Here is a 24,670-nt window from a genome sequence, read left to right on the forward strand (position 1 = left end):
TTACTGCAAGCCTTAACTTGCCCTCCATTTGAACATGCTGCTAAAGATGATTTAAAATTGTTTATCTTGGAAAACTCTGTCCTTATTTCTATGCCTTGTCTGCAAAACCTCCCTATATGTTTTTTTTTCACAAAGACAAAGTCTGTTTGAAAACTAGCCCTTCCTTTCCTCCAAAGGAGGCTTCTGAATCTTCTGTCAGTAAATCTTCCTGTATTTTTCCCAAAAGTTTCAAACAAAGGTGAATATACATTGTACCTATTGAATGCTAACTCTCAGTTTTGTTTCTATTTACATCGGGAAGAGCTTTCAGTAAAACTGATCAGTTTGTCTCTTACTTCCCGGTTTGGATGGGAAAGGGTGTATTCAGTCACTCTTTCTTGTTGACTTTCTGAATGTATATCCTTTCTTTACAAAAACATTCTGAATGTATATCCTTTCTTTACAAAAAGGGGTTTATCACTGCTTATACCCCTAAAAGCCCATTCTACTAGGTCTGTAGCTTCTTTGACAGTCTTGTTTTTCATGGTACCTCTTGATGACATCTGTGTAACTGCCACCTATTCCAGGGTTCATAACTTCATTTCACATTGGAAATTATACATACAGTCCAGATCAACAACCTTTTTTGGTTTGGCTGTGCTCCAGAATATCCTTCCATAAAGACCAACCAAATGTTACAGTAGGTGGGGACAGGTGGGTTGAGGAACAGATGGAAAAAACATCAGATACAGAAGTTACTTACTCACCATAATGACAGATCTGTGTTGTCTGTTTCCATCCTTCCTCGACATCCATCCATTCCCTCCTCCTTCCATAATGTTGTGGTATTGATTTATCACCATCATCATCAACCCTTTTTTTTCTCAGTTTTCTACATGGGGTCAGGGTATCGTGTTAAATGTCGCCATCTCTCTGGATTCAATGCCACACACCTGCCTTCTTTGACACTCATGCATGTCACAGATCATCTTTCACACAATCCATCCACCTGTTTGCTGGATGTCCTCATTTCCTCTTACCTTCTTCCTTTCTGTCCCAAATCTTCTTCACCTTATTGTCTTCTGCTTTTCTGTGGATGTATCTGAACCACCATAATCTGTTCTCTTTGATCTTTTTTGCAAACTGGAGCAACTTTGGCTTCTGCTCTTATGTCCTCATTTCTTCATCTGTCCCACAGTATGCATCCTACCACCCTAGCTTCTTTATCTGTTCTACGTTTACTGCCCAGGTTTCTGTACCATACAGTAGTACTGGTTGTGCACCACTGTCTTCTACACCTTACTTTTCAACTTCTTTGGCATTCTTCTGTCATATACTATACCTTGAGACTCTGTGCAAGTTGGCTGCAGCCCCTCTGATTCTTGCTTTGACCTCTTCATTCAGACTTCTCATCTCCTCAACCACCCCTCCCAGATACTTGAAGCTATTTACCTGTTCCACTATCTTCCCTTTTATCTCAATTCTCAGCTTTTTCTGATTTCTCCAATTTACTGCCATTAGCACTATCTTATCTGTGCTTAGTTTCATCCCATGTGCCTTCAGTTTTGCATTCCATTTCCCTATCCTTTGCTGAAGTGCTTGCTCAGAGTCTGCCTGTAATGCCACATCATCTGCATACAGCAACTTTGTTGATCTGTCCCCTCCAACCTATTGGCTAATGTAGTCCATCATCAGTATGAACAGCAGTAGGCTCAGAGCTGAACCCTGGTGTACAATCATTCCCACTGGGAACCCCTCTCTGAGGCCGAACACTGTTCATAATTGAATCATTGGGTCCTTGTACATAGCTTGCACTAATTCTACCAATGTTTCTTGGACTTCAAACCACCACAGTACTGCCCAGATCAGCTTTCTTGGGACCTTGTCATACGCTTTCTCCAAGTCTAAGAATGACCAGTTGGACTTTTTTCTCATCTCCAGCTTCTTCTCAACTGTCTGTCTCACTGCAAACATTGGGTCAGTTGTGCTGCAGCCTGATCTGAATCCAAACTGCTGGTCTCCCATCTTGCATTCTACTACTCTGCATATCCATTTATCAATCACCCTGTCCAGAACTTTTATGCAGTGTGACAGGAGTTTGATGCCTCTGTACTTCCACAGTTGTGGATGCCCCCTTTGTTCTTGTTCACTGGCACAAGTATTCTTATTCTCCATTCATCTGGGATACATCTTTCTCTCCATATTGCTATGAGTTCCCTCAAGACCCATTTTTTTCCCCTATCTCATCCAGCATCTTTATCATCTCTGCTGTGACCTCTATGATGCCCGTGCCCTGGCCCAGCAATCAAGGAGCCTCAGTCCTCACCACTAACACCAGAGAGGGTGTCTCATATGAAAGGAAAGGATAACAAATACACACAGTAAAGTGCAATTTCCCTTAAGAGAACACAGAGATCACAGTCAGTCCAGGGCTAGTCGCTTCCCTGCTCCCCAGGTCCCCAGTAAGACTCCCGACTGGCACAGCTGTAGGGTGCAGATCTCAGCCTAGCTGGACAAGCTAAAATCTCCAGCACCCTCTCTGTCCAACCAGTGCTTCATGTCCCTGCCCAAATAGCTGACACACACACACTTTGAGATAAGAGTTTATACAACCACACAGACTGGCACAGGATGTTCATCGTGTTTCACTGTTGCAGTCATCACTGTTGGGTTCTCCTGCTGGCAGGCAGCCCTCAGTCGGCCAGAATCCCAAAGTCTGGGTCCGGCGTCGGCTGAAGTCGCTTCCTCCCTGACGTCAGTGCACCAGGGGTATAAAGGCTCCAGCTGATGCCATTTTCCTCAGTCTTTCTTGCCGCGCGGTGCCCGAAGCAAAAGCAGTTCGCAAGTGCCGGTCGACTCCTATGATTTTTGTGTGATTTTCAAACTGAAGACTTCTTCATAAAGCTAAGTACCCCATTGGGGAAACTTTTTTCTTGCTCCAGACCGATGTCAGAAAAAGTTAATAATTGTATTTCTTGTGGGAAGCAAATACCTCATAAGAATTTCTGTTTTTACTGTATCCCTTGCCTAGGCCTTGACCACGATGTAGCTAGTTGTCGGTTCTGTGCTAGATTTAACCAATGCACTATTAAGCGTCGGTACGATTTTGCCTTTCATTATTTTGGGAGAAGATTTAACTATAAAATGTTGTCGGATCCATATCCGACTACCGGAGTTTACAAAAAACGCAAGAATAAAGACAGGCCTCTGAGGTCCAAAACGGATGACGATACTCTCTAGAGCCAGTTGCCAGTTCATCGGTCATCAGTGAGGTGCTTTCGCAGCCCCTGACGTCCGCCACTTTGGAACCGCTTGCCGATGCCGACTCCCACGAGGAGCCGATGAGGTCTTCAGACTCTCAAGGGACTGGACCTTTGGATAATGCTCCCTCAGATGGGTCCGGAGCCACTGTGCAGGCACCAGCTTCTGAGGGAGTCTTCAGGCCTACACAGCTGCATGTTAAGATGGCTTCAGTTTTAAAGACAAAGGCTAAGACTCCAACAAAGACAAAGAAACAAGCACAGGCCTCTTCTGATCAGGCCCCTAGACCACAGAAACAAATGCTCAAAATGGCCGAAGACCTGTTGACTATGATCAGGGGTTCCCATCCCCCTCCAGACAAAAGGCCTAGGCAAGAGCCAGATTATGAATCATCAGATCAGGTTTCCATTTCTTCTCTCTCTTCCTCTGAACAGGATTACTCTTTCTCTCCTTATGAGGATTCTGATGCTGAAGACTCCATTCCTTCAGCTTCCCCTCCAGAAGATTATTCCTTTGGGGAGACCTTGCATGACATGAGAGAGCATTTTCACTGGGAGGGTCAGGAATATTCTGAATCCAAGAGAAGGCTCATGGATTTTCTTCTTCTTCCGCAGCATAGGCCCCTGGCTATCCCCCCTGTATTAGAGATAGTGGATGATGTTTTCACAGAATCTGCCTTGACTCCTGATTCTTTCCCTCCTGCTCCTGTTAAACCAGACAGATATTACAGGGTCCCAGATTCTCATAAATTCCTTTTTAAAAATCCTTCTGCTGATCCAGAAACTATTTCTCAGGGTCCCAAGGGTGTTAAAGCAGCCACTGCAAAGAACCCTATCCCCTCTGATAGAGAATCCAGAGCCTTGGAAAGATGGGGCAAAAAGGTTTATACTTCTGCTACTTTGTCTATTAGAGCTTTGAATTGTCAATTTCATATGTTGAAATATCAGCAATATCTCTTGTCTGTTTTGAAACAAAAAATGATGGCTGTTTCTGGTTGTGCAGAGAATAAGGAGTTACAAGATTTACTGCATGCTACTGAGCAAGTGGGAAAGCATACTCTGCATTGGGGTTTTGATTCTTTGGATGCTTCTTGCAGGGCTGCTGCAACAGGTACTGTTATTAGAAGGCATGCATGGTTAAAGGAGAAAAGTTTGCCAGATCAGGTTAAGGCAAAGCTGCTGGATGCTCTCCTGCAGCACAATGTTTTGTTTGGGGTCAAAGCAGAGGAGGTATTAAAGAAAATGGAAGACAAAGCCAAATCTATGCAGACGGTTAAGGATTTCTTACAGGTGCAACCACCGAGATTCAGCAGGAACTGGCCAGCTAAAAATTGGTCCTTTCTGAGCTCGGACAGGCCTCAGTGAGGCAGATACAGGCGTTCCAGAGGGAGAACGCAGACCCATACCTCTTATAGACCCAGGCAGTGGAGTGCTTCCACTCCCAAGGGTGTAGAGGAAAGATCACAACCTTACAGAAAACAGTCCCAATGACTCTCCCTTATTAGCTCCAGGCTCTTGTCTCCTGGAAGCACCTTTGGGAGGAAAACTTACACTTTTTTATCAAAACTGGAGCCGCATAACCCAAGACAAATGGGTTCTGGACGTAGTCTCAAGGGGTTACAAGTTTAATTTCCTTACATTGCCAAAGCCAAACGGATGGCCGAATCTGCCAGGAAATCAATGGGCAGAGGCACAAAAACAAGTACAGTCCCTCATAGCTATGGGGGCCATAGAATTGGTACCAAACACAGAGGCAGGGCAAGGTTTTTACTCAAGACTCTTCCTGGTTCCCAGGAAGGAAAACACATGGAGACCAATTCTGGACTTTTCAGTCTTAAACACTTTTCTGAATATACCAAAATTCAAAATGCTCACTCTGCAGCAGCTGCTGCCCATGCTGGGCAAGAATGCTTGGATGATGACCCTGGACTTAAAAGAAGCATACCTGCATGTTCCAATAAGACAAGAGTGCAGAAGGTACCTGAGATTCAAGGCAGGCTCGAAGCATTACCAGTTCTCTGCACTGCCCTTTGGCTTATCTACTGTGCCCAGGGTCTTCAGCAAGTGCCTGGCACCAGTAATGGCATTTTGCAGACAGAAGGGAATCCAAATATACCCTTATCTGGATGATTGCCTCATTCAAGCAGACAACAAGGATATTCTACTTCAGCACCTGGACTTTGTGCAGGATCTCCTAAGGTGTCTAGGGTTTACAGTAAATTTAAGGAAATCGAACCTGGTACCCACACAGCAGATTATATTCCTGGGTGCTCTTTTAAGCACTACAACCCAGATGGCCTACCTGACACCAGAAAAACAAGTGCAACTGGCTTCCTCTTTCAAAATCTTGGCTTCAATGAGTCAGCTGACTGCAAGAAAAATTATGCAGGCTTTGGGTTACATGGCATCCTGCATTCTACTAATTCCATGTGCAAGACTGCATATGAGGAAGCTACAGTGGTACCTAAAGAGTGTATGGTCTCAGCATTGCCACAGTTTGGAAACAATGATCGCAATCTTACCTTGTCTCCAGCAGGAGTTTCTTTGGTGGGCCAAGGCCTGTCTCCAGAACAAGGGAAAGCCTTTCTGTCCCACTCCAGCCAAAGAAGCTATAACTATGGATGCCTCAGATTATGCATGGGGAGCCCACATGCAAGGAAAATATCTACAGGCTGCCTGGACAGAGGACCAGATGCACCTTCATATAAATTTGAGAGAGATGTTAGCTGTACATAATGCCCTGACAGCTTTCAAGGATCTGATACAACCAGGACAGTTACTGATAAAGACAGACAACACTACAGTGATGTGGTACATAAAAAGCAGGGGGGTTCCCACTCCTACCCCTTGTGCAGACTGGCCATGACTCTGTGGAACACAGCACTGGCCTACAAGGTGAATTTACAAGCACAATTCCTGCCAGGAAATGATAACACGCTGGCAGACAGTCTAAGCAGAAACCTATCAGACCCACACAAATGGATGTTGGATGTTCAGATATTCAGGATGATAACAGAGGCATGGGGATGCCCAGACATACATCTTTTTGCATCCCCTCAAAATTACCAGCTTCAAACTTTTTGCATGAGAACTTACCACAGACTAGCATGGAAAGTGGATGCTCTCTCCTTCAGTTGGAAAAACCTCTCAGTGTATGCCTTCCCTCCACTACCTCTTCCTCCAAGAGTGTTGCTAAAGATCAAACAGGACAAACTAAAGATGATTCTACTGGCACCCAACTGGCCTTGACAATTCTGGTACTCAACCCTGATGAACCTGTCTCAAGGTCCACCGTGGATCTTACCTCAAATTCCACAACTACTGTCTCAACAAAAAGCCCGGATCCTGCACAGCCATATCAAGACTCTGAGTCTAGCAGCCTGGCAAATCCAGGGGCTATAAACAATTCTACCCTTACCAAACAGGTAATGGATGTAATTCTTGAAGCCAGAAGGCCCAGCACCAAGAAATCCTATGCAGGAAAGTGGAAGAGATTTTGCACCTGGAATCAGGCCCAAGGTTTTGATACTACAACTCCAAACATTCCTCTGATTTTACAATACCTAACAGAGATGCTGCACAAGGGCCTATCTTTTTCATCTATTAAAATACATGCCTCAGCTATTTCTGCTCATTACAATACGGATCCTCCTATTTTCTCTCATCCGTTACTTAAGCAATATCTTAGAGGGGCAAAAAATATAAGGCCCCCTAGAAGAGCACCAACTCCAGCTTGGGATCTCAACTATGTTTTGGAAAAACTAACTCTGCCTCCTTTTGAGCCTGCTGCCACCACAGATTTAAAGTTTTTATCATGGAAAACTGCTCTGCTTTTGGCAATTACCTCTGCCAGAAGAGTTTTGGAGTTACAAGCACTCATGGCTGTGGAACCTTTCATTATTTTTCATCAGGACAGGGTTTCTCTAAGGACAAACCCCGCATTCATGCCTAAGGTAGTTTCTAAGGTAGCCCTGAATCAGACTATTCACTTGCCTACCTTCTATCTGAATCCTCAGAATAAAGGAGAGAGGATTTTGCATTCTTTGGACATACAAAGGCAGCTGCGCTTTTACCTGGACAGAACCAGGATCTTCAGGAAAACAGATCAATTGTTTGTAGCCTATGCTGCTACATCACAGGGAAAGGCAATCACCAAACAAACCATTTCTAAATGGATTGCCCACTGTATCAGGTTCTGCTACTCTCACCATGGCAAACAAGTTCCTAGTAACATCAGGACACATTCTACAAGAGCTACTGCCACCTCAGCAGCCTTCCTCAGGGGAGTACCTACCAAGGAAATTCTAGAAGCTGCTACCTGGTGCTCTGTGCATACTTTCACTAAGCACTACAATCTTCCTCTCTACTATAAATCTAGGGCAGGCTTTGCCTCTGCAGTCCTGCAGGGCCTTTTAGCCGCTCCTTCTGTAGCATAGCCAACCACCCTTCCTTAGCTTTGGGATTCAACGCAACAGTGATGACTGCAACAGTGAAACACGATGAACATAGTACAGTTGTGTACATTTACCATAAAATGTAGATGTTCGAGTGTATTCACTGTTGCAGTCTGGGTTACCCTCCCTCCTATCCCCTCTCTTGTGTTTCTATGAGTGCTTTCTGTATTTCTATGCACTGCTCTTCCTCTGAGGTGTATTTGCTGGTGACAATGGGGAATGTTTTATTTTTTGTGCATGCTTATGCTACCAACTAAGCTGACATCTGGGGCAAGAAAAACTGAGGAAAATGGCATCGGCTGGAGCCTTTATACCCCTGGCGCACTGACGTCAGGGAGAAAGTGACTTTAGCCGACGCAGGACCCAGACTTTGGGATTCTGGCTGACTGAGGGCTGCCTGCCAGCAGGAGACCCATTTTTCCCCTATCTCATCCAGCATCTTTATCATATCTGCTGTGACCTCTATGACGCCCGTGCCCTGGCCCAGCAATCAAGGAGCCTCAATCCTCACCACTAACACCAGAGAGAGTGTCTTATATGAAAGGAAAGGATAACAAATACACACAGTAAAGTGCAATTTCCCTTAAGAGCACACAGAGATCACAGTCAGTCTGGGGCTAGTCGCTCCCCTGCTCCCCAGGTCCCCAATAAGACTCACCACTGGCACAGCTATAGGGTGCAGATCTCAGCCTAGCTGGACAAGCTAAAATCTCCAGCACCCTTTCTGTCCAACCAGTGCTTCATGTCCTTGCCCAAGTAGCTGACACAAACACATACTTTGAGATAAGAGTTTATACAACCACACAGACACTTCTGGGAAAGGCTGGCACAGGTTCTCCAGCTGTGCCCCTTTTACCCAGACTATACTGTAGTAATTACAGCCACCACCCAGCTAATACTTATCAGCTACTCAAAGGCCCTTAAAAGGGTGTCCAATTATTACTGTGCAATATTATTATCCAATTGGTAGTATAGCCCACGGCTAAAGCTACTAGAATGGCTTTGTACAGTTTTACCAAAGGCATGCAAGTCCTCAAGAGCTTAGATTATCTCTGCACAAACCAGCCACAGTTCAAAAGTTTTAAAATATTTAATAATAAATAATTAAAACCACAAGACCATGCTTTCTACTACACAGTCACTGCTAGTCAAGAGTTTAGAGATCACACAGATGTGCTTAAAATAAATCAGTAGTACAGTTCTGACATCACAGAAAACACTTAGTCTAATATTTCTAGCTTCTAGCTATCTACAAGAAAACACACTTCTAAAATAACTTACTTACATAGAGCATAAGGCAGTGCTGAGTTGGATGTTCAAGACAAAAATGCTAAATGCCTTATGGTTCTCTCTGTTTAAATTGAAACTGCAGTTCTGATAAAGCATTACATCATTTCACACTTTCCTGGTGTTCCCAGGCTGACAGAAACTGCATTTACATTCTTTTACACTTAGAGCAATAAAGGACATTCCATATGTAAATTCTGGTTACTAACTTTAGCCTTAAAACAATAGACAGGAAGCCTTCATCTAGCCGGACTGGAGCCAACTTTAGATCAAAGGGTCACAACATTGCTTTACTGGGTCAGTACAGAGCAATGTTGCCACATTTTTTGTAACAGCATTTTTTCATTTAAGACAAGCCTGTGATTCACATTCATATTTACAAATGATAGAATTATGTATACAATTCTATTTGGCTAGGCTGGCAGCCTACACCCTTCTCTACCAGTCTTCACCCCCCCCCCTCCGGAGAACTCGTTAGTTTTTTAAGTGACCCTTGAGAGGATTAAGTCTATCTGAGTATACCTACCCCATTCCCTGTCTTGAGAGCCCATCTGCACTGGCATTGCTACTCCCACTGTGGTGCTGCATTGACATGTATGCTTGCAACCCCATCCTCCACCTTAGCAACTTGGCATTTTGCTGACTGGCTGTGTTTAACCATGTTAGAGGGTTGTGATCTGTCATAACAGTGAATTTCCTTCCATACAGATAAGGCTGAAGTTTCTGCAGTGCCCACACTATGGCTAGACATTCCTTTTCTACAGCTGCATAGCATTCCTCCCTGGGTTGGAGCCTATGACTGAGATAAACCATTGGGTGCTCTTCCCCCCTGAAGAAATCTGGCTAAGTACAGCCTCCACCCCATGGTTTGAAGCATCCACCTGCACAACAAATTCGTTGCTGTAATCTGGACTGGCTGACACAGGGGCTCTTCCCAAAGCTTCTTTAAGCCTCTGGAATGCCTGCTCACATGCTGGGGTCCACACCAACTTATCTGGCCTGTTCTTCCTTGTCAGGTCTGTGAGGGGAGCAGCTATGGTACTATAACTGGGGACGAACTTTGTGTAGTAAAAATGCCCTCACCTGCTTTTTGGTAATAGGTGCAGACCATGCCTGAATGGCTTCTACTTTGGCAGATTCTGGCCTTATTATACCACTCCCCACTGTGTGTCCTAGGTAGGAGACCTCTGTCATACCCACCTGACATTTGCTTGGCTTAATGGTCAGGTCTGCCCTCTGTAGTCTACCCAGCACCTCCTTGACATGCTTAAAGTACTCTGGCCAGGAATGGCTGTAGATGGCAATATCATCTAGGTAAGCAAGGGCAAACCCTCCTGCTCCTGCTAGGATATGCTCTACCAGCCTCTGGAAAGTCTCTGGTGCATTTTTTTTATCCCAAAGGGCATCTTTGTAAATTCATACAAGCCAAAAGGAGTCACAAAAGGCCAACTTCTCTGTAGCACTGGGAGTCAAGGGCACCTGCCAGTAACCTTTGGTAAGATCAGTGGTTGTAAGATACTTAGCCCCACACAGCTGCTCTAGGGCCTCATCTGTCCTAGGCATGGGGTAAGCTTCTGACTCTGTGTGAATATTTAATTTCCTGTAGTCCACACAGAACTTGGTGCTGCCATCCTTCTTTGGCACCAGCACCACTGGGAAGGCCCTGGGACTTTTGGACTCTTGAATCACCCCTTGTACCAACATTGCCTGTACCTCCTCCCTCAGAGTCAGTTTGACTATCTCAGGCACTCTATAAGGGGCCTGCCTAATAGGCCTTTGGGATACTGTATCCACCTGGTGCTGCACCAGGTGGGTGCACCCTGGTTTCCCAGTGAACATGTCCCCAAATTCCTGCAGTACTGCTTCAATTTTTTGAACACGGGTAGGAGATAGCTGCTGGGACATTGCTACCCCTTCCACTGAGGTGTCAGCCCGAGCCTCACTGTGGAGATCAGTCCCCAGATCTCCCTCAGACTCTTCCTGCAATCCACTGCAAATGCTCAGCACAGGGGCCTCCCCATCATGGTAAGGTTTCATTATGTTAACATGGTACAATTTATGCCCCTCCCATCTGCCTAGCAGTTCCACCATGTAGTTAACATCACTTACCTTTCTTACCACCTTGTAGGGACCCTCCCAAGTGCTTGCAGCTTGTTGTGTCTGACAGGAATGAGAACCATTACCTGCTGCCCCACAGCATACTCTCTAGCTTGAGCATTCCTGTCTTACCACACCTTTTTCTGTTGTTGGGTTTCTGCCAGGTTCTCCTGGGCCAAACCCATGAGTTCTCTGTGCCTTGTCCTGAGGTTTTATGCCAAAACAGACTCCTTGTGAGATTTGCACTCACCTTCCCACTCATCTCAAATTAATTCTAGAGGTCCCCTCACCCTATGTCCATACAGCAACTCAAAGGGTGAAAAACCTGTGGATTACTGGGGAACTTCTCTGTAACCAAACAACAGATGGGGCAAATATTTGTCCCACTCCCTCTTAAACTGATCTGCAAATGCCCGTAGCATGGACTTGATTGTACAGTTTAACCTCACAACAAGACCATTAGTCTGGGGATGGTTCGGGGTGGTCTTCATGTGCTTCACCCCACAAGGACTTTCATAGACAAGACAGCAGGTCTGACGTGATATCGGCACCTCAGTCAGTATTTCTGTTGGGAAACCGACACTTCTGAAAATCTCTAACAAAGCATTTGTCACCTTCTTTGCCTCAATGGAGGACAGAGCCACTGCCTCAGGATATTGTGTAGCATAATTAACTGCCACTAGGATATACTTTTTCCCTGTGGAACTTGGGGTACTCAGAGGACCTACAATATCCATAGCTACCCTCTGAAATGGCTCCACAATCACAGGCAAAGGCATCAAAGGAGCTCTCACCTTGTCTCCTGCCTTGCCTACCTTTTGGCTCTGCTCACAGGTCCTGCAGTACCCTGTTACATCTCTGGAAATTCCAGAGAAGTTCTGCACAATATGCCTCTTTGTACGTTTTATGCCCATATGACCTGCAAAGGGAATATCATGGGCTATGGCTAGAAGTGCCAGATGGTAGGCTCTAGGCACTACCAACTGCTGTACTCTCTCACCTTCTGACCCTCCCTCGGGGGTCCACTCTCTGTATAGTAACCCTTTGTCCCAGTATACAGATTCCCCCTTTCCTTGAGAATCAGGTGCCTCCCTAGCTACCTGCCTCAGGCCTTGCACTGTAGGGTCTGAGAGCTGAGCCTGTCTCAACTCTCCTTGTAACCCTTCCCAGCTCCCCTTCTACAGGAAGTCTGGCATCCTCTGACAGTGGTGCCTCACTGTCAGCCTGGGTACTACTACTCACCTCTACCTTTGCAGTCACTCTGTCTGAGGGAACATCAGTACCCACAAGCAGCTGTGGCTCACATTCAGTCTCACTGGTACTGCATAGCTTCCTCCCTGAAGTAACCACCTCAGCAATCCTGGCTGCAAGTATGCAGTCTTTCTGGGTCTCCCCAGGCTACCAGACCCACATACTTGTCTCCTAGCCTGACCGCCTGTAACTGCATAAGCACATGGTACTGCCTCATCCAAATCCTTCCCTTTCAGGACATCTGCAGGATGGTAGTTTTGTACCTCTGTTGTCTTAAGACAACCTACTATTGGCATTTTGTCTTTCCCACTTACTGCCTCCCTCACCTTTGGTTCCCCGCCTTGCCTCTGTGGACACCTGTATGCCACATGACCCCACTGGTCGCATTCAAAACATTTAACCCTAGCTCCTGTACATGTACATGGACTAGTGACTTCCCCTGCTATTGGCATATTCTGTTGTTGCAGTCTGTGCTGCCCACCATGGGTTCCTTTAGACCCATGAGCAGTACTGGGCATCCCCTTCCTGTACAGGGCTGCCCTGCTTGCCAGGTATAGATCTCCCTTCTTCCCCAACTCATCTGAAGTAGCACATTATCTATTAGCTAACCAGATCCTCATGTCCACAGGCAAAGTGCTAAGGGCTTGTTCCCTCACCAGAATGTCTGCCAGCCCTTCAAAAGTGGTGAATTGACATCTACTCACCCACCTATGGAAATAAGTGCTCAATTCAGCAACATATTCAGACACACTTTCATCTGTCTTGCGTCCTTGCTCACGAAACTTTTTCCAATATGTTTCAGGTGTTAGCTTAAACAGTTCTAACAGACAATTTTTTACAGCAGTATAATCAAAACATGCAACATCAGGCATTTTAGATAAAACAGTTACAGCTTTACCATGGACTAAGGGGGTCAGGAACCATACCCAGAGCCCTTGGTCAACTTCATACTGTTTACATACCCTCTCAAACATATGAATGAAACTATCAAAATTATCCCCCTCTTTAAACTGCGGAAGAAATTTACTGACCTTTTCTGCTTCTGGGGTCCAGTTACTCCCTTTCCCATTACCTCCATGACTCCTCTGCCTCTCTTGTTTCTCAGCTTGCAGACATAACAGTTTCTCATTTTCCTCAGCCTGCAAATGCCGCAGTCTCTTACTTGCTTCTAATTCCACACGCCTGACCTCCAACTCATGTCTCTCTAGCTCCAGCTAGATTTTTAAGTCCACTGCAGAAAGGTTGAGCTTTCCATTCTCCAAGGAATTATATCTCCACTACCAGTCTGATTGTCCTCTTGGTTGCTGTTTTCTGATGCAGCTGTAACCAAGGCTGCAATCAGGTCTGCCTTAGTCAGGTTTCCTTGCACCAGTCCCCTAGCCTGGCACATCTATGCCAGCTGACTCCTTGTCAGGTTTCCATACACTTCTGCTGACATGCTGCCTGCTCACCCTGACAAACTAAACTAACAAAAGAAATAAAACAATTGTGATCTGAACTCGAGTATTCACTGTATGGCTGTTTTAGAGTACAAAACAGTCAAAGTTCACTGTACACAAGCTACAGGATTCACTCTAACCACACCACTACACGCCAGTTAGTATTTGCCAATTAATTAATATGTGATGTGGATATCCCACCTCTACAAACAATTAATATGCAATGTGGAGATCCCACCACTCCCCACCAATTAATATGTGAGTATATCCCAACCACTGCCACCAATTAATATGTGACGCCCATACCCTGGCCCAGCAATCAAGGAGCTGCAGTCCTCACCACTAACACCAGAGAAGGCGTCTCATATATGAGGAAAGGATAACAAATACACACAGTAAAGTGCAATTTCCCTTAAGAGCATACAGAGATCACAGTCAGTCCAGGGCTGCTCGCTTCCTTGCTCCCCAGGTCCCCAATAAGACTCCCCACTGGCACAGCTATAGGGTCCAGATCTCAGCCTAGCTGGGCAAGCTAAAATCTCCAGCACCCTCTCTGTCCAACCAGTGCTTCATGTCCCTGCCCATGTAGCTGACGTACACACACTTTGAGATAAGAGTTTATACAATTACACAGACACTTCTGGGGAAGGCTGGCACAGGTTCTCCAGCTGTGCCCCATTTACCCAGACTATACGGTAGTAATTACGGCCATCACCCAGCTAATACTTATCAGCTACTCAAAGGCCCTTAAAAGGGTGTCCAATTACTACTGTGCAATATCCAATTGGTAATATAGCCCACGGCTAAAGCTATTAGAGTTGGTTTGTACAGTTTTACCAAAGGCATGCAAGTACTCCTAAGAGCTTAGATTATCTCCACACAAACCAGCCACAGTTAAAAGGTTTTAAAATATTTAATAATAAATAATTAAAACCACTAGACAATATTTTCTACTACACAGTCACTGCTAGTCAAGAGTTCAGAGATCACACAGAAATACTTAAACTAAATCAGTAGAACAGTTCTGACATCACAGAAAAAAACTTGGTCTACTATTTCTAGCTTCTAGCTATCTACAAGAAAACACACTTCTAAAATAACTTACTTACATAGACCATAAGGCAGTGCTGAGTGGAATGTTCAAGACAAAAATGCTTAATGCCTTCTGGTTCTCTCTGTTTAAATTGAAACTCCAGTTCTGATAAAACATTACATCATTTCACACTTTCCTGGTATTTCCAGGCTGATAGAAACTGCATTTACATTCTTTTACACTTATAGCAATAAAGGACATTCCACATGTAAATTCTGGTCATTAACTTTAGCCTTAAAACAGTAGGCAGGAAGCCTTCATCTAGCCAGACTGGAGCCGACTGTATATCAAGGGTCACAACATGCTTTTACTGGGTCAGTAGAGAGCACTGTTGCCACATTTTTTGTAACAGCATTTTTTTTTCATTTAAGACAACAAGCCTGTGATTCACATTCATATTTACAAATGATAGAATTATGTATAAAATTCTATCTGGCTAGGCTGGCAGCCTTCACCCTTCTCTACCAGTCTTCACAACCTCATCTGACCCTGCTGCTTACCTCTGTCTTAATTTTCCTTAGTAGTATTCTTACTTTTTCTAGGGTGGGCTCCTGTTCTTCTCTTGTCGTAGTCTGTTTCTGGGGCAGTACAGCTTCTGTGGGGTTTTCTTCATTCAGAAGCTGCTGGAAATGCTCCTTCCCACTGCATTTGATGTCCTGTGGACTGGTGAGCAGGTTGTTGCTGGCATCCCTTATGAAAGGTGTCTGACTGTCTTCTTTACCTTTCTGTCTTTGCCTTGCAACCTGATATAGTTTTTGTTCCACCTACTGAGTCACTTTACAGAAGTTGGTAAAGTGCCTTTGATTCCGTATTCTTTGCTATTGCAACTCCTTTCTTAGCTTCTTTGTTAGCCTACCATTATTCCTTTTTGGTCTCATTGGTCTTTTCTATCTCCCATTTTTTCATGCACTCCTTTCTTTTGATAACTTTCTGGACTTCTGCATTCCACTATCAGCTTTCCTTATTACCTTATTTCCATACCTGTCTTGGCCACATATATGTTCTGTAGTCCTCACACACGCTGTTTTGAGGCACTGCTGTTCTACTTCAGCTCCACCTATTTCCTCCTCTTCTTGGGGTGCTAGATCCTTGAGTAATTTCTTGAACTGTTGTAATTTCTCTCCAGTCACCTTCCAGGCCTTCAGCCTGGACTCTGTTGACCTTAAAGCCTTCTGTGACCACTGCTTACAGTTTATTGTGGCAACCAGTGGTTTATGCTGTGGGCTGACTGTTTCACTGGGGTGACTTTGCAATCATTGATTCTGCCTCAGTGCTTTTTTCTTACTAGGAGGAAGTCTACCTGAGTTGCATGTTGGCCACTCTTGTATGTGATCTTGTGACTGTCACTCTTTATGAACCATGTGTTGGCTACTATCAAGGCATTTGCCAGACAGAAGTCTAGAATGACCTCTCCTCCTTTATTCCTGTTGCCCCACCCATGTGGACCCAGGCAGTCCTTGTATCCTGTTCTGTCTGTCCCAATGTGTGCATTCAAGTCACCCATTAGAAACACAATTTCACATTGTAATGCTTTATCTAGTAGGTCATGCAACTGTTGTATGAATGCACTCATTTCCTTACTATCACAACCCTGCTGTGTGGCATATGCTGACATTATGAATACTGCCCTATCATTACACTGTAGTCTGATTGCCATGTGTCTGTCAATAATTCTGGTGATATCCCTCACTGCCTTCTGAAGCCTCTCTTTCACCACAATTCCTACATCATTTCTAGCCTGTCTCCCTCTTGAGTAGTAGACTGTGGATCCCAAATCAAGTGTGTTTGCTGCACTGCCCTTCCGTCTTGTCTCTTGGATACATAGGATGTCCAGCCTGTCTTTGTATCATAATGTCATCCACTTCCATGCTGTGTCCTGTCAGTGAACCTATATTAAGTGTAGCAATTCTTAGTTCTTGTTTATCAGGTTGATTGGTTTTACATCCAGTTTTCGCTCAGCAGAGCTATCTCAGGTAACCCAGGCTGGGCAACAAGACACTTGAATGAAAATTGAAGTTCGAACCACAGTGCACAATGAATGAATACTCAAGATCTGAAACACGAAGATTTATTCAACCAATAAAAGACTTATTGGTTGAATAAATCTTCGTGTTTCAGATCTTGAGTATTCATTCATTGTGCACTGTGGTTCGAACTTCAATTTTCATTCATTTGGTTGAACCTGTGTTGGTTCTGGTGGATTGTTCTATTTTTTACTGGGCAACAAGACACTGGCCGGCCCGTAGCTTATTGACCCAAAGCTGCTGGACTTTATGGCATGTATACAGTGGCCAATAGGGGCACATACACCTCTCCCACCATTAGCATGGGTGCCTGGTGTAGGTCGTAGCTGGGTCCTCAACCCACTTATCACTGGTAACTACCCATGGACAATAGTCAACATCACCTTATCACCTAGAGCCATATTTTGCAATGTTGAGTGGCTAGCCCTGCCATGACATGCAGTCTGCGATCCGTGTTCTCCTATGTGGAGAATACTGTGCACCACTGTAGACACACAAAGCGGTTGGTCTGTATAACTCTTCCCCCTAAAGGGCACTGTGTAGAGTCTGTGGTGCTGCCCACAGCCCTATTTATTGGTGAGTTTGAGAGGATACACTCAACATGTTTTTGAAGGTGGGAGGAACTCCACAGACATAGGGAGAACCTTTAAACTCCAAACAAGCATTGGTCGGAGGTGAGGATCGAATCTTGCACCTTGTGCATGGGAGGCAACAACCTTAACCATTATGCCAATTGGTATTTATCTAGCTATCTATCTTCATTTATTTTTTTTAAGAATTCCTGGACTGCTCTGGCTCACTTTGCCTTGGTTCCTGTTTCTTATCAAGACTATGTGAATCAGTTGGTTTCTTTACCTCTTTCTTAGACACTCTGTACTTGCCTTTTTTGCTTGTGGGCAAACTCAGTCTGAAGTAGTTGGGTCTACATGGGAGAATTATGGGTATGGGGAGGAGCCAGAGCACCAGATCCAAAGCTTGAAAGTGGCCAGAGTCAGATCCAGCCCTGATCCAAATATCTATACATTGAGGAAGGATAGAAATAGACAATACACATCTATCATTATAGAGTCAACCTCTCGGTAGCCTGCCTATGACGTGATCATTTTTAATTTCACACATTTCCAGCAGTTATTAGTGAATAATAAATTTCTTACATATGGAATATTTTTCTTTGGCTGTCAGTGTCTATGAAAATTTTGTCTATTTCAGCTTTAAGGTAAAAAGTGTTAAATACCTTGATCACTTCCCTGTCTGAAGTAGATCAATGTGCAAGTTTTTCAAGTAAAATGAAAAGAATCTTTTGGGAAAGCAAAAGCTTGGCATACTTTTTGTTACTTTTAATAAACCTAGATTTATACTCCAAATATGCTTGTTTTCTGGTTTCATTTGTCAGTCTGTTCTTGCACAGTTTTTGAATGTGATGTTTTACTGAGCCTGTTGGTTTCCTCCTTTGGTATCACTACCTAGGTCTATATTATGTTGCCAAAACTGCAGAACACCGAATGCTGTTTCAGCGACACATAAACATTGAAATGCAACTACCGTGAATGACCAGATCACCACAACTCCAACCAGACATGACACACCATCTCAAACAGAGTGGGGGCTTCAACCCCCATACCTCCTCTAACTAAATATACCAACTCCAAGCTTGCACTACAGTGGGGTAAAGGGCAATTTCACGGTGACGGCCAAACGATTTTTTTCTCTAAGAAAAAAATTGGTGATCTAGCCATTCGCTATAGTGGTATTTCGATGATTATGTCCGCTGAAATGACATTTGGTGTTCTGCCATTTCAGCAACATAATATAGACTCCACTGCTTTTGGCAGCTATTGCCTACCTTATATGATCCCAGATGTTGCAAAAGATAATTGTTTCCAAAGTATCAGTACAAACGTATTTTATTATTTCTTTTTATATTTTCTGAACAGGAACTTAAGAAGCAGTCTGAACTACTGGAGTTTGATATTTCACTGAAATCTCTCACCATTCTGCGATATATCACTGATCATATTGACAGGTAAAATGAACAATATTATGTTTGTCAAATCATCCCAGAGATGCATTACACTAGCTTGTTAGGCTTTATTTTGTAAACTAGCAGATTGTTTTGAGCTATTGACAGAATTCTCTTTGTGCCTAGTTTACCACTCAGTGCACTGACAAGGCTATTAAACATCCACAACCTACCATGTCTGCTTGTTCAGCTAGTGGAACACAGTCCTTGGAGCAAATATAAAGAAGGTATGAGCAGTACTTCTTTGACATGTCTTTTACTTAAAGCATGTTAGTTACTTTGTATCAATCTGTTTTTTAATAGCTCACTAAATCTTAACCATATACTGTGGTGGTGGTGCTGCAGTAGCGTTGTCCTGTTCAATTCTCAGCTAGAGCGTCTTCTGTGTAGAGACATGCGTGATGGGCGTACCTTTGTTGAAGGTTGTGCATCAGGGCCGGCAACTCGACACGTAAAAATCTACTGTCAATAATTAGCAGACCGGAGTTCCGCTGTGGCGACCCCTAACCGGGAAAAGCCAAAAGACACAACAACTAAATCTTAACCATATTTGTCCGTTCTCACCAAAGAAATGCTATTGTGTAAGCATGCATATTTACAAGTACAAGCAAATCTGAAAATTGAATGTCTATAGTGGCTAAAAGAATGGCAATGGTGATACCAAAATTGATAGATATGGATCAGTGTGGTTTTGTGGAGGGAAGGCAAACATTTGACACCACAACAGAACCATGATGATTCAGAGAGAAGCCGAATGTTAGAAAATACCACTGTTGGTAGATTTTGATGCAGAGAAAACATTGACAGAGTAAGCTGAGAGTTTGAGTAGGGCAATGGAAGCATTTGCATTCCCTGATAAAATTATAAGCTTGATTAGGAGGATACATGAGGGGTTGGAGGCAAAATTTAAAGTGGGTGGGTTCCTATCTGATAACTTCTTTTTGGGCAGAGGAACCAGGCAGGGGGTATCCTCTTTTCCCTTTATTTGCAATAAATTTAGAACCATTGGCAAAGAAAATAAGGCACTCTGAAATTCAAGGATATAGTTGATATGTTAGTCAAGAAAAGTTCTTTGTATTTGCAGATGATATTATTTTATACTTCATAAAACCAGGAAAGAACATTTCAGTGTTGTGGAACATTTTGACAGTTTCAAGTCTTTTCAGGAAGCAAAATAAATGAAACTAAAACAAAGGCAATAGCTGTAAACTATGTACCCACACTCAAATTAGTTCATTAATATTCATATTTATGAGAACATGATAAAATGAAGTACTTAGGAATATGGATTAAAAAGTGTTGCAGCTTAAGGATATGTGGGAAGATACCAAGCAAAAGATGATACAAAAACTGAGAAAGTTGAAGCTCTGTTTTATGAATATGATAGCAAGATACAAGGAGTTAAAATGTTTGTCCTTTTAGTTTTATACACAGATCAGGCATATTTTATCAACCAGAGGAGAATTTTTGGATTGCAACAAATAAAGAGCTGAAGGATTTTATTGGGGAGGGGGGGGGGCTGCAAGAGTCAAGTGGGATAAGTTGATTGTAAGAATAGAACAAGGTGGTTTGGGATTGCCATTTTGAAGTGGTATTTCAGAGCTACACAGTTGGTAAGAAAGATTGTATAAGCAATTTAAAAAGGATCAATGGCGGATATATGTATGTCTCCCAAATATGCAACAAAATCTAGAACATTTAGGATCGTTGCTTGGAAGTGTTAACATGTGTATTTTTATACCCCAAGTAGACTCCTAAGATTTTTTCCTCAGGTAGATAGCCAATGTTGGAGGTGTGATGGGGAAGAAAGAGGTAATTGGAAACATTATCTGAAGTTGTCACTCTTCATCCTGTCATCAACTTGTGGGGTTTGGTTCCAATCCTTCAGAATCAACTCAACTGTTTCTATAGCTCATGGACTCCAAAAATCTTGAGCACATCCCTTACCCATAATGTTTAGGGTAGATTACCTCAGATCTCATTTGCTGGTTTCAGCTTAAGACGCAGTTTCTCCATCTCTCTCTCTCTCAAGCCTCATCAGTTAAGTAAATATTTTTTCATAAAATTATTCCCTTTTCTTTCTTACCTAGTTTCTAGCCGTGTTTTACTGTACCACACCCTTTGTATACCTTTCAGCCATGTTTAGGCAACTTACTTCAATTCTTTCACTTTCTCTCTCCCTCCGACTACCATTAGGTAGTTTTTACTTACTATTGTTGGTATCACTTACCCTCTCTTTTACCATTAGGTAAGTCTCCTATTACCATTGTTGGTAACTCCTTTAAAACAAACCCTCTACCTTTTTTTCTGCCCTTTGTTTTTTTTCTTGTGTGAGTGGTGTCCTTGCCGTGTGTGTGTGTGTGTGTGTATGTGTGTGTGTGTGTGTGTGTGCGTGTGTGTGTGTGTGTGTGTGTGTGTGTGTGTGTGTGTGTGTGTGTGTGTGTGTGTGTGTGTGTGTGTGTAAGTTGCCATCACTGACTTCTCAGAGTTATGGAGGTTAAAGAGAAGGCTGTGGCTGGCTTCAGAATATGTACAAAATATTATCACAAAATTACTTTTTCAGGCCAGCATTCATTGTGCGTGTATTGCTTGTGTCCCGTGCATCTGCAAGAGGACTGTTCAAGCTGCCACTCTTTCAGTCATCGAGCGTTGGTAGATAGGAAAAACAAACTCATCCTGAAAGATCTTCCCTCCTCTTTTGGGGAGGTTATATCTGGATCTCTGGTTAAGACCAATTACAAATCTAGGCATACTTCCTCTTCTTCCTCCTCTAGATCCTTAGAGGTAAAGAAATGCTCTGCCCTGGTACCGAGCACTTCTTCAGCGCCAAGTCCCAAAAAAGAAGAAAACATCGGAACTGACATCAAAATCATTGACACCGACACATGCTTTGGAGCCAATTTCTGCTTTCTCTTTACCCCTTTGGGACAGGCAGCGGCACCTTCCACACTCCTCCTCTAACCTCCCCAGATACTTTAGAGTCCTCAATTCCAAGCCTTCTGGGACTGACCAGGTCAGTTCCAAACGTATCTTTTTCTTTGGAATGGATGATTGCCCTGAGTACTTTGGTTGTGTCAGACCTGGAGTCCTCTTGGGGCCACAGCTTGACTGTCAGTTCTGAGTTGTTGGGGTCTGCTCCCTTTTTATTGGAGCCATCTCAGTGTCTCCATGAATCGACACAGAAGAGTTCAGGTCTGACTTCAGTCTCAATGGTGACCTCATTGGGAGAGGGGAGGGAACTTTGGCACTGAGTTTTTCACATTTGGTTCCAGAGCATCTCTTCTCTTCTGGGGTTCTGGGGGGGTCAACCTTTAAGGCAATTGGCTACTTTTAGTACTAGGTCAGTTCTGGGCCCAGAGCATCAACCAACTTCTCCAAAACTTCCCCAGACTTACCTGCTGAGGAGGTCCCTCGGATAAAATCATGTAAGATGAAACACTTGGACTCTCAAGAGGAGTCCGTCACAGAATACATGGAGTTCAATAAAGGCAAAGCATTTTCCAGATAACCTCCTGATGATGTTTCCTTTGGAGACGTCCTGGAAACAGAGAGATGGTTGGAAGTCCCTAAAAACTTTCAACCGAGGAATCCATGTACCTGCAGGCTTTTGCAACCTGCCTATTTACTTCCTGGGTGTCTCCACCCACCGACGATCTCCTCAAATTGATCTTTAGTCGGGTGTGGAAGACCCCTGATGCTACTAAACCAATCCCCAAGTGACCAGACAAAATCATAACAGCCCCAGAGAATAAACCTTTCTGGAAAAAGGGAGTTGCTGTAGATGCCATGGTAGTAGTGGCGGCTACTAAAAAGGAACTTGCAGAAGAGTGTTCCTCTGTCCATCCCCCCAACAGAGTCACGGATGATGGATAGATTCAGGAAGTGAGTTTATGCTTCATCAACCTTTGCCCTATGGACCTTGAACTATCTGGCACATTTCACTAGATTACAGAGACGTGATAAAGGAGGTGTCAGATACTCCCTCAGGAACTGTTTCTGGAGGTGTCAGATACTCTCTCAGGAACTGTTTCTGAAGGGGTACGATAATCAGTCAACTTTCAGTTATCTACCCTGACATCCATTACCAATTCTTCTAAGAGGCTCATTTCACATGCAGCTGAAGGAACAACAAGAGCAGCAGGTTCAGGCATTTCCTGAAAACTTATTTGACCGAAACTCATTTCGTTGAAAGGTATATGCCCTGTTCCCCTCTGTAGTGTGATCCTGGAGTTAGTGTATATAGTAAGGGGGGTGTGGGGAGCACAGCCCCCACATTGGGGGAGTGTAACCTCCCCCACACAGTTTGGGTATATATTATCTTCTGGAAAGAGTTATTCAATTTGTAAGTATCGATGTCTATGGTTTCCAACGTTTAAAATAGGTGGGTGGCTACTCCACCCACATCCCCCAATGAGTTTTCAGTGAAGTGAGATTTCAATGAATTGTGCTCAAGCAACTGATTTTCAGTGAAATGAGTTTTCAACGAAATGTGTTTCAGTGAAGTGTGTTTTCAGTGAAATGAAGTAGACCCTGGATCTACTTCATAACATTGAATTTCATAACGTTGAGACCATAACATCGAAAATTCAAAACACTGAAAACATTGAAAACTCAGAACACTGAAAGTGTGCTTCATAACATTGAAGACTACATTGCACAAGTAAATAGTATCACCTCCACCTACGACAACATCTAACTAACAAACACACTTTTTACTATGTTTCTGCTGGGGGGCAAGCCCCCCTACACCCCCCAGGCGAGGTTAGGAAATTAACTTTTTTCCACTGTAGTGTGATCTTGTAGTTGGTAATTTATGGGGGGGGTGTGGGGGGAAGAGCTCACACACAAGAAACGTAGTAAGTGTGTTTGTTAGGTGGTGTTATAGGTGGAGAGGATTTACATATGCATTGTAGTTTTCAATGTTCTGAGTTTACAATGTTCTGAGTTTTCAATGTTTTGGGTTTTCAGTGTTTTGGTCTCAATGTTATGAAATTCAACATTATGAAATTTCAATATTATGAAGGGGGGACCTGTGTGTGTGCGTGTGTGCGTGTGTGCATGTGTGTGTGTGTGTGTGTGTGTGTGTGTATTTGTATATATCAGTGGTGGCTGGTGACTTACAATCAAAGGGGGGCTTCAGGAGACAGCTGAATGGGTGGGGTCAATGGGAAGGGGTGTGGCCAACTAGAAAGGGGAGGAGCTATGCTCAAAACCACAAAAACTAACTAAATACACTGCCCTGGGTGCCAAACCGTCATTATGAGAGTCCAATCAAGACAAAATGAAGTGTAGAAGAATAAAAAAAAATTCAATGCATTGGCTGCATAACAGCTTATTTAATATCTAGATGGAAACAAAAAGGTTGTGAGGCATGAAAAAATAAATTACTTTTTAAATACATTAATGGAATGCCAGTGAAAATCAAGTGCAAGAAAAACAAGCAGCACTCAACTCAAACCACTTCTTGCACTGCAGTTCTAATTATAATTTATATTCAGCTTTATTAAAGTACCAAGTAACATGCTGAAGGTAGAAAGCTCTCATGCCCCACTTGTAAAAATGTTTCTTATCCAAAAAAGACCTGCTGCCTGACAACTATCTACTTGTTTCATGGGGAAAACATGATCAAAGTAAAAAATGAAAAGCAAACAAGAAATAAGTTCAAGATACATTGCTTAAAAGGATTACTGTACAGGTTATGGACCACACGACTGGCATTCTGTTTAGTTTACGGGTAAAGCCTGCAGAGATGACTGGAAGTCTCCA

The 24,670-nt window shown here is 43.5% G+C and overlaps 1 protein-coding gene across 1 annotated transcript in view; it reads left to right on the plus strand.

Annotated features, from left to right (window-relative positions):
- Nucleotides 1-24,670, plus strand: part of ZMYND10 (zinc finger MYND-type containing 10) — a 1,873,846-nt gene that overhangs the window by 824,712 nt on the left and 1,024,464 nt on the right. The window contains exons 6-7 of the mRNA XM_044078166.1: nt 18,819-18,907; nt 19,031-19,131. Coding sequence (XP_043934101.1) covers nt 18,819-18,907; nt 19,031-19,131 — 190 coding nt within the window. The remainder of the gene's footprint in view (nt 1-18,818; nt 18,908-19,030; nt 19,132-24,670) is intronic.

Source organism: Protopterus annectens, chromosome 7.part0 (assembly GCF_019279795.1).
Source record: "Protopterus annectens isolate FY-2018-M chromosome 7.part0, PAN1.0, whole genome shotgun sequence".
Taxonomy (NCBI): Eukaryota; Metazoa; Chordata; order Ceratodontiformes; family Protopteridae; genus Protopterus; species Protopterus annectens.